The sequence below is a fragment of the Mus pahari genome, chromosome 10 (assembly GCF_900095145.1).
Source record: "Mus pahari chromosome 10, PAHARI_EIJ_v1.1, whole genome shotgun sequence".
NCBI lineage: Eukaryota > Metazoa > Chordata > Mammalia > Rodentia > Muridae > Mus > Mus pahari.
Window position 1 is genome coordinate 73,023,891 of NC_034599.1, and position 9,963 is coordinate 73,033,853.

Genomic DNA, 9,963 nt, shown 5'->3' on the forward strand with positions numbered 1-9,963 from the left:
GAGCTAAGAAATTAGTGGTGATTTAGAAGAGACCAGCATCACTGTGGTGAGAGCTTCTGGGAAGTGTTTTCTGAGAGCACAAAGAAGCTGTGTTCTAGAGCTAACCNGGGTTGTACCTCATGCGGCAGCTGGACTTCATAATGTGTAAGAGTCACTCAGGTGGTACTGGTTTTGAAGGCATGAAGGGGTCAATTAGAGCAATTGAAGCTTGGCACCATGAGAGGCCTTGGAAGGCCACTGGTGAAGGTGCAGGCTAGATATCAGTTGACAGTCCAGAACTGAAGGGTCGTGGCACCTTGAAGAGAGCCAATGAGAGACTACTAGTGAAGCCTAGTTGCAGTGGAAGACTCCGGGCTATTGGAGATGCCAGTACCATGGGATGGTCACCAAGAGCAGCAGCAGGAGTGGAATGGTGTGAACAGAGTGCAGAGCTACAGAGGGCAGAGCTGGAGAAGTGACCCAAGCCCTCTGGAGGAGCCCAGAGGATCAAGTGTAGATCCCACATTATGAATCATGAACATGTGAAGTTTAAGTTGCCTTAGAGACCCCAAGATGTTTGAGATGTGAGATCCATGGGATATCTGCTGAGGAAAGCTGCTAACAGGGAGTGGAATCAGCCCAGGAGAAAGGAGTTTGTTGCAGAAAACAAAGATGAAAAAGGAGTTGGAGATCTAAAGACCACCTTGGAGATGCAGAGTTTGGAGTTTTCCCAGCAGGTTTCCTGTCTTGCTTTGGGGGATACAGTTAAGTGATCGGATGGATGTCAGAAGAGACTTTGAGCTTTGAACTTTTAATATTGTTGAGACTACTGTAGAGTATGGAAGTTAGACTAAATGTGCTTTTTATTATGCTATATGTAGGTTATGTTCCCCCCAAAGACTCATGGGTTTATGGGGCCAAGTGGAATGTGATGGTTTTTATATGCTTGGTGCAGGGAGTTGTAATTAAGAAGTGTAGCCTTGGTTGGAGTAGGTGTGTCATGGGCTTTCAAACTCTCTTTCTAGCTGCCTAGAAGCCAGTCTTCCTTCCACTAGCAGCCTTCAGATGAAGATGTAGAACTCTCAGCTCCTCCTATATCATGCCTGCCTGGATGCCAACATGTTCCATGTTCCTGCCTTGATGATAAAGGACTAACCTCTGAAGCTATAATCCAGCCCCAAAGAAATATCCTTATGAGAGGGTTTTTTTGTTTTTTTGGTTTTTTGGCAGGGTTTTACTCTGTAGCCCTGGCTGTACTGGAACTCACTCTAGAAATCATGCTGGCTTTGAACTCATAGAGCTCTGCCTGCCTCTGCCTCCTGAGTGCTTGACTTGGATTAAAGTGGGTACTCCATGGCCACGTAGCAATTTGCCTATTTCTTTATTCTGTCAATCCAGAGCATATCACCAGACATAAGTCGTTCTAAACTGTATTTTATATACTTCTTTTTGGAAAAGTGAGGCGTCACATTTTCACACCATAGCATTTTTGGCTCCTTGAAAGATGGTATTCTGCGTTTCAGTATGTCTGGGGCAGTCTAACAATGTCAGCATACTGCAATGTTAGGAGAGGCTGAGCCCCTTTCCCCTGCACTTCCTTCTTATTCATGCTGAGTACTTCCCATGAGATCAACCGTGGAACATGTGGCCCTGGTGTCTGCTTCCTTCCCATAGGACAAGGCTTGCTCTTAATCTTTTCCTGCTTTCCTCTCCGCACCATTAATGTTCATGGCTAAATTGGAACCTGGGCTCCTCCTTCATGTATTACTGAATATCTTAACTGATTCCCCAGTAGAAAATCATAAATCATAGTGCTAGGAATACTTCTATACATGTACTGTTAAAGCCAGGTCTCTATTTCCCATGGGCTTATCCTCCCCATTAGTGTTGCTGGCTAATACCACTTTTACCTCTGGGAGCAACCGTGATACTCCCACACAGGGTTTATGAGTGAAGGATTTTGCCACTGCAGAGTGGGTCCCAGTGTGGGTGCTGCCACCAGCCTGGCTGCTTTCGTCCTGATTTAAAGCTTTAGGTGACCCTGGTCCTCGGCAACCAGCCTCACTAAGGCTCATTGAGTTGACCAATCCACAGAACTGGCTGGCAATTCAGGTTTTTGCTCTGCAGAATTCCTTCCTGGATGTAGGAAGTAGTTCCTTTTGCCCCTCCTTCCCTAGGTCCCTCCTCTAATCTCCAGTCCCCTGTCCTTTGTCCTGAGCTGTTGGCTGAGGTCCAGGCACTGAAGCCTGAGCACCTGAAGTCATGATTCCACCCTGCTCAGGAGCTGTGGCCCCTCATGGTTGCAGCTGGGTCCCTGGGCTGTGCTTTGAGCATCATCCTCTGCCGCGGTCACACTCTCCTGAACCCACCCCATCTCCTCTTCCCTCCCCTCCACACTCCATACTTGGCCCAAGTGTTTATGCCCAGAACCACCACAGACACAGACCCTGCCACTCTCTTGCTCACTTAAGGAGGGACCCAAAGCTTCCCACTGGGGTAATAACAAGAAATACGTCATACAAGGCTCTCTCCTTCACGTCCTTCCCATAGAGGTCATATTTGGTGGCGATGTAGTTGAGAATGGCTCTGGTCTGCACCAGCTTCATCCCATCAATCTCCACCATGGGCACTTGGTCAAACATCAAATTCCCATCTGTGAAAGGATAAANGGAAAAGGTCTGTCGAGCATCCCCNACTCACTTGTCAGGAGCAGGAAAGTATTGAACTGTCTCAACATGCAGTGGAAAGGTAAGGAGCAGCTGTGTTTTTCAAGTGGAATCTTGTTTATTTTAGCCCCTATTTCCTCTCTCTCTCACCCATCGTATCGTCTTTTGAGCATCTCTCATTCACCTTAATTTCCTATCCACGTACATGTTATATCTCTCATGCATGGTAGTATGTTCACATCTTTGTGTAGATTAAGGAGATGAGGAGGGACAGCCAAGGACCACCATGCAAACAGAGCTAAGTAGGGAGTCTGAAAGTCTCATCATGTTCATGGAATTAGGGTGTTTCTTACGTAGTGAGCCTCCTTGTTATCCTCCAGCCTGTGTTGGTCAGGGGAAAGTAATTCATCAGAGGCTATAATAAAAATGATTGAGAAAATGTCCCAGCTGTTTCTCCATCCATGATTTAATCCCTGGTCACGTGTTTGTGGTTGATGGGCAGCGTGGGTAAAACACAGAGGAAGTGAGTGAACCTGAGTGAACTAGCTCACTCTGATGCAGAAATGAGAAAACGTTCACAAGTCACCAGACAAATCCTTGGAGACATCTGACCACGCCCCCATTCCCACTGTTCCATTTCAGGCCACTCAGGGAGCCCCACCACCTACATCAGACCACTCTGCCATTCTGACTACTCCCACGCACTGCCCACCAACATCACCTTCAGAACAGGCCTTCCCCGAGGCACCTGACTGAGGTCACACAGATACTCAGTGTTACCTTTTCTTAGCTTTTCCAGATCTTCTGGACTCTGTATAAACTTCTCTTCAAACTGAAAGCAGGAAAATGAAAGCATGCTCATTAGCCCCTTCCGCGTTACTGTAGACCTTTGACCATCAGTGGTCCCTGTTGGGTACTTCGTCTGCAGGAGTTAAAACCTCCTGTAGATACAAAGGGGTCTCTTCATGGCCTCTTGGAAATTCAGAATAGATCGTTCACCAAAAGGGCATTGAGCACAACCAAGCTGCCCATTCTTGGCGTATTCCTCCTCTAGAAGTCATGCTGGTCCTAAGAAAAGAGTTACGTCCCTGGCAGGCGAGCACTGGGACTTTGTTGAGGTCTTGGGCTCTCAGGAAAGCCTGCTGACTCCAGTGAGAACAGGATAGAACTTTCGAGATCTCCATCCTGGTGTTTGGCCATTTGGGTTTTGTTTATTCAGGATTTAGTTTTACTAATTTTAATTGTGCATGCATGCAAACATATGTGTGTGTGTTTTACATATGAATGCATTCCTCTTGGAGGTCAAGATCACGGAGGCCAGGATGTTAGAGATTCCCTTGGGGCTGGATTAACAGGCAGTTATTACCTGTCTTACTTACCTGGGTGCTGCAAACCACACAAGATTGCCTGCATGTTCAGTGAGAACTCTAAACAGCTCCGCCATTACACCAGAACCTTGGTAAAGTTGCTTATGTCTCATGGCCATTGTGTTTTTCATATATTTATGTTTCATGTATGAGTATTAAAAGTTGTTGTGTACACATACCCAATGACAACCCACCATGGCCGTTCCATATGTTACCGGGATCTGAACCCATGTTTAATCTTTAGGCCCAGCCATCTCTACAGCCCTCTATAGTAATCTACCACTCCTTTCCCTCTATATTTTAAAGAAATTTTTAGCTTTTCAAGGTTGAAAATCAGCTTCCACCTTGCTTAGTGAGTCAGTTTGCTGATGGTTCCATAACCTGACAGGACGGGATTGATAGGCAACTTAATGGGAAGCGTCAGCAACTTGCACAGCCTTCAGAGAGGTACAGGGAGTGCAGACTGCCTACATCACAGACAGGGCTGAATTGGGATGGGCTGGTGGGGGTGAGGTCAATGGTGAGAGTCATGCCAATGGCTGGCCTGCAGGCACATGGCATCTGCAAGGTTTGAGCCAGGCTCTCTAACAGCTCCGCCCACTGCCTCCCCAGTCTTTGTGACTCAGAAGAGGAAGGCTCCTGTGCAGATGGCCCCATCCCAGCCTTCCTCTTGTGCTGAACTCAGCACCCTAGTCGCTTAGCACAAATCCCTGAGAAACAAAGCTGGCATATGGACTCTGGAGCCAATTATGTGTTTAAAGAAAGCATTCTCCCCAGGGATGGCTCTGGAGTGTCTCTGTTCTTATTCTCTCCTTCATTCAGAAAGGATTCAGAGGAAGCCTTTAGGAATGGAGGTGTGATTCCACAGCTGAGGTAAACACGTTGCCATGACACTGCGGGAGCACACCAGTGGCCCTCCTGGGATGCCACTTCATCCTTTAAGCCTCTCATTCTGCTGCTATCTGAGGACCTGATCTCCAGCTTGCAGTGCCCTCTACTTCATCCCCAGGGATCCCTAACTGCTGAGCTTCCCTGATGTGACCTCGGAGGTGATTTCCCCAGTGTCGCCACTAGAGGGCAGCACTAAAGCCTACTGGCCTTTTCTGCTCAAAAGCTTAAAAGGAAAACATTTGGCTCCTGAATGCTGCTGTCCTCCTCACTTGGGCCACTCACACTGAAAGCTGAAGCTCATAGACATGGAGGCTGCCTGAGGATGTGCGCCCTCTCTTCTTCACCACTTAAACCCTCCCAACAGCTTCGCGCCTTCCGTTTGAGAGTCATGGGAAACTGATTGCTGAGTGTTGTTCCGTTTTAACAGGTCGTGTGTTACAACCTCTTGTGTCAGGCCTCTCATTTGTGATGGGTGTTTAAATTTAACTCTATTTAGTTTTCTGGTATCGTTTATCCCTTTTAATGTTTTTATACTATATGTGGAAATGTGTGTGTGTGTGTGTGTGTGTCTGTGTGTTTGTGTGTGTGTGCGTGCACATGTCTGCTCAATTGCCCATGATGGCCAAAGGCATGGGAACCCTCTGGGGTTAGAGTGACAGGTGTTTGTGAGCAGCCTGCACCAGTCCTCTGCAAGAATAGTGTGGGATTTTAACCACTGAGCTGTCACTTCAGTCCCTGTCCCTTTAAACCATCTTCATCATGGAAACTTCAGGTTCTCTGTTGTAAAACTACAAGATACACGGATCTCCGTCTGTCAGTCCCCAGCTCCAGTCCCCCCAGCTGCAGGCCACCCTGCTCATCTCAGTGCCCATGTTCTCTGAGACTGACTGTAATGTCACGCAGACCTGTCACACGTCGGCAGCACAAACACCTCATATAACATATATACTCCAAACATATGTAGTCATTTTGAAAGAACAGTGGCTTCCCTAAAGTCACACTATCATACCATAAATCTGTAATAATCAATTAGTGTCACCTAATAACCAGTATTCAAGTTCCTGTTCCCATGTTTCATTATGTAATTTGATTACTCTCAAATAAGCTATTAATCAAGTAAGTATTTGATTTTTTTTTTCTCCTGAGAAGGTCTTTTAATTGTGAATGTATTCTTTATAGAAGGCACAGTAAAATTTCACGATGTCAAGTCGACCCATCCCCCTTTTAGTACAAGACAGTTAACCATTAAAGGCAAACTTCCNGCTCTTCTGGCNTGGAGTCTCTCAGCTTAGAGAAGTATTTTAAACTGATGTGAGNTCCAGCTGCAGAGCACTGCCCAACCTACCTCCACCCCTGCTGCGGCCAGGAGCCACCTGATGCACTCCATCCTGCCCCGGGCATTGAAGTAGTGAAGCACGGGCTTCCCGGCCATGGCAGCCACTGCGGTTCTCGGTCTAGGAGTGAAAAGGCAGAGGTTAGCCCAGGAGCCTGTGCTGTGGGATGTGTNGAGTAATGCACCCTGGGGAAGGGCACTCTGCCTCCTCCCTGGCTGGCCTGCAGGGAGCTGAGGGAGAGCTTTGCAAGTTGACTTCTCACCCAGTGGTGACCACCAACCTGCAGCTGCACCAAACCAGTCTCAGCTGCCTTCACCTTGAGGACATGGGCAGAGTTGCCTGGAGCCTACAGTGATTAAAAACCTGGGAGCCGGGCTGGAGGAGTTGCCTCAGTGGTTAAGAGTACTGTCTACTCTGCTAGAGGTCCTGAGTTCAAATCCCAGCAACCACATGGTGGCTCACAACCATCTGTAATGAGATCTGATGCCCTTTTGTCTGTGTCTGAAGACAGCTACAGTGTACTATTTATATATAATAAATAAATAAATCTAAAGAGAGAAAGAGAGAAAGAGAGAGAGAAGGAAAGAAAGAAAGAAAGAAAGAAAGAAAGAAAGAAAGAAAGAAAGAAAGAAAGAAAGAAAGAAAGAAAGAAAGAGAGAGAGAGAAACCAAACCAAACCTGGGAGCCTGTTGAGCCTTGGAATCCAGAGCCATCCCTGACGGGATGAGGCGCAGTCCCACCCTGGTTCTTTGGCTCCTGGACTACGTGGTTCAGAAGCTTCGGTTGGCTTTATGTCACCCTGGCTGTGCCAATGCCCAGTTCTCGCTGCAGGAGAAGGGTCATCTCTGCTGCTGGTTTGTTTCCCACTGTGAGACGGAGAGTACCTGATGTGTCAGCCTCACATCCCAAGGGAAGTAACTGCCCTCAGTGTGCACCACATCGAGGGCAGGTGCTCACTGAATCTCAGTGAATCCTAAAGTTCCTTGGTGTGGTGTTGTCACTCTTGCAAGGAGAAGGGAAGATGTCATCCAGCCCCATGAGGAGGAAACCCTGGCGATTACACCTGAGTTCCTGCCCCGTGGGCAGACATATTGGGTCCCTGGTGCTCAGTGACTACAAGTCAACATCCTGGGCCATGGGTAGAGTCTTTAACTTGTCACATGATAGAAAATTTCAGGGTCTGCCTTTTAAAAAGGATTCTATTTTTATTTGTGTGTGTGTGTGTGTGTGTGTGTGTGTGCATGGAAGTATGGAAGTGCAGGTGAGTGTGAACGCCAGGGCTATATCTGCTAGAGCTGGAGTTATACTGTTGAAAGCCACCTGATATGGGTTTTGGGAACTGAACTCTGTCCTTTAGAAGAGCAATGTGTGCTTCTAACCGCTGAGTCAACACTACAGTTCTCTATGGGGGTTTCTTGTGTGAAAACTGTGAGTAATTCTGAGTAAGACCTTCCTGTTAGTTATATTCTTGCACATGTTCACATGACTGCACTCCGGGCAGACATAAGATGTAAGAAGTGGGTATTACTGTAAAGTCGGAGAGTTCTCCGTTGCTGTTTCGAGGCTATTTGGCACTGGAGGTTTGGGCCCGAGGATGGTGCTTTGGCTCTGTGACACTATCCTGGGCAATGTAGTTTAAAGTAGTTCATTAACTGAGCCAACAGCCTGTTTATCCCCCAGTCAGTTCGAACCACCTCTAGACCTTGTCAAATGTCTCTTAGCAGACGGGCACACTGCTCTCTGCTACACTGCTCTCTACTCTAGGTCATACTACTGGGGGGGGGGGGACACCACCACAACAAAGGAAACCTCACACAATCACCAGGCAAGCTCAGCAGGCAGGCAGGCAGGCAGGCAGGGCATATCAGGGGTGTGGTTGTAAAAACCTGATACACTCAAGAGCCACGAGGAGTCCAATCACTCAGACTTGGTAACAATTTCAGTTATATTTTTTATAGGTGGTTGGGTTTTTTTTTATCGCTTATTTACTTATCGGTGTGTCTGTGAATTAAGGTGGGCCTACGCTAACCACTGAGACCATGGAGAGGTCAGAAAGCAGCTTGCTGGAGTCAGTTCTCTCTTGTCACTCTAAGTACTCCAGATTTACCTCAGTTTGTCAGCTTTGGCGGCAAGCACCTTTACCTTGAGCTATCTTGCTGACCTTTTTTATTTCAGTTTTTTTTTTTTTTTAAGAGTTGTGACTTAGCCAGGCAGTGGTGGCACATGCCTTTAATCCCAGCACTTGGGAGGCAGAGGCAGGTGGATCTCTAAGTTCGAGGCCAGCCTGGTCTACAGAGTGAGTTCCAGGACAGCCAGGGCTATACAGAGAAACCCTATCTCCATAAATAAATAAATAAATAAATAAATAAATAAATAAATAAATAAATAAATAAGAGTTGTGACTTAAAAATACCTTTTGGTCACAACATTTAACATTTTTAGGCAATAAAGAATCTAAACTCTTTGAGATGCATAAACAAGGAGTCAGAGGGAAAGTTCCGCCAGGAGCCACCATGGGTCAGCATCTGTCCCACCATCAGCTCCTCACCTGTAGCTAGGGAATGGACCATGCGCACTGCACAGATGCCCAGGATCAGCGTGCACTGTGCAGGCTCTGTCTGGTGACGGCTTTAGCCTGAGTGTATTTTTCCTCTCACTATATTTATGTGTCAAAGCCTGTGTGGCTGTATTCTTTATACATAAAAGAGTTCATCTGTGCCAGTTCAGATAAACTTAGGATGTTCCCCCCTCCTTTTCGTGCCCTCTTTCTGGTTTATAAACAAATGTGTTTCTATTTTGAAGGAGTGCAGTAGGAGCTTTATAACCGCCTGCTCTGAACAGTTTCCAAGGCCAGAGGATGATAAAGGCTGGAAGGGAACAGGATAATGGCCTTGTTTGGGCTTTGCTCTGCAAGGGCTAGACTAGGGAGAGATGGAGGGAGGGAGGCGGGAGGGAGGGAGGGAGGTAGAACCGAAAGAAGGAATAGAGGATAGGTTGCTACTGGACGTTCAGTCTCAAAGCAATTAACATGAACCAGAACCAAATGCAGGTAAATCAATGGTAATGGGCATTGAATATGATCAAAGCCTATTATATACAGGAGTGAGAATTACATAATAAATGCAGTTATTTTGTGCAATCAGTGCATGCTAACTAAATAAAACACTAAAAACTAGTTTGCAGTGCTGCACACCTGAGAAGAAGTTCCACAGGCTATAAGAGAGAATACTGACCTGTGAGAGTCCTGGCTTCTTCTCCACTCAGCTCCCAGTCCAGCTCCAGAGCAGTGTGTGTGCTACTTTAGTAAGGGGACAATTCTTACCCAGGGTGTGGGGACCAATAGGGAACAGCCCCTCCCATAGACATGCATAGAGTCCAAGATTCCAGAATTTCATAATAGACTAGAAAGGTAACAAATCAGGAAGAGGGACTAATGAATCCCCTCCCCTTCCTGAAAATTTAGAGTCCTCTAATATAGCCAGTCACTGATAAGGTTCCTCTGATCCTGTAAATAATCCTCATACATGCGTCTATAAACAGCTCTATAGAAATTCCTCTTCTTCTTCTTCTTCTTCTTCTTCTTCTTCTTCTTCTTCTTCTTCTTCTTCTTCTTCTTCTTCTCCTTCTTCTTCTTCTTCTCCTTCTCCTTCTCCTTCTCCTTCTCCTTCTCCTTCTCCTTCTCCTTCTCCTTCTCCTTCTCCTTCTCCTTCTCCTCCTCCTCCTCTT

At 46.7% G+C, this 9,963-nt stretch overlaps 1 protein-coding gene across 1 annotated transcript in view; it reads right to left on the reverse strand.

The window, feature by feature from the left end:
- Positions 1–7,103, reverse strand: part of LOC110328389 (glutathione S-transferase A2) — a 101,910-nt gene extending 94,807 nt beyond the window's left edge. The window contains exons 1-4 of the mRNA XM_021207818.2: positions 6,916–7,103; positions 6,249–6,357; positions 3,426–3,477; positions 2,500–2,632 (exon numbers count right to left, since the gene is read on the reverse strand). Coding sequence (XP_021063477.2) covers positions 2,500–2,632; positions 3,426–3,477; positions 6,249–6,357; positions 6,916–6,950 — 329 coding nt within the window. The 5' untranslated portion in view covers positions 6,951–7,103. The remainder of the gene's footprint in view (positions 1–2,499; positions 2,633–3,425; positions 3,478–6,248; positions 6,358–6,915) is intronic.
- Positions 7,104–9,963: the final 2,860 nt, after the last annotated feature.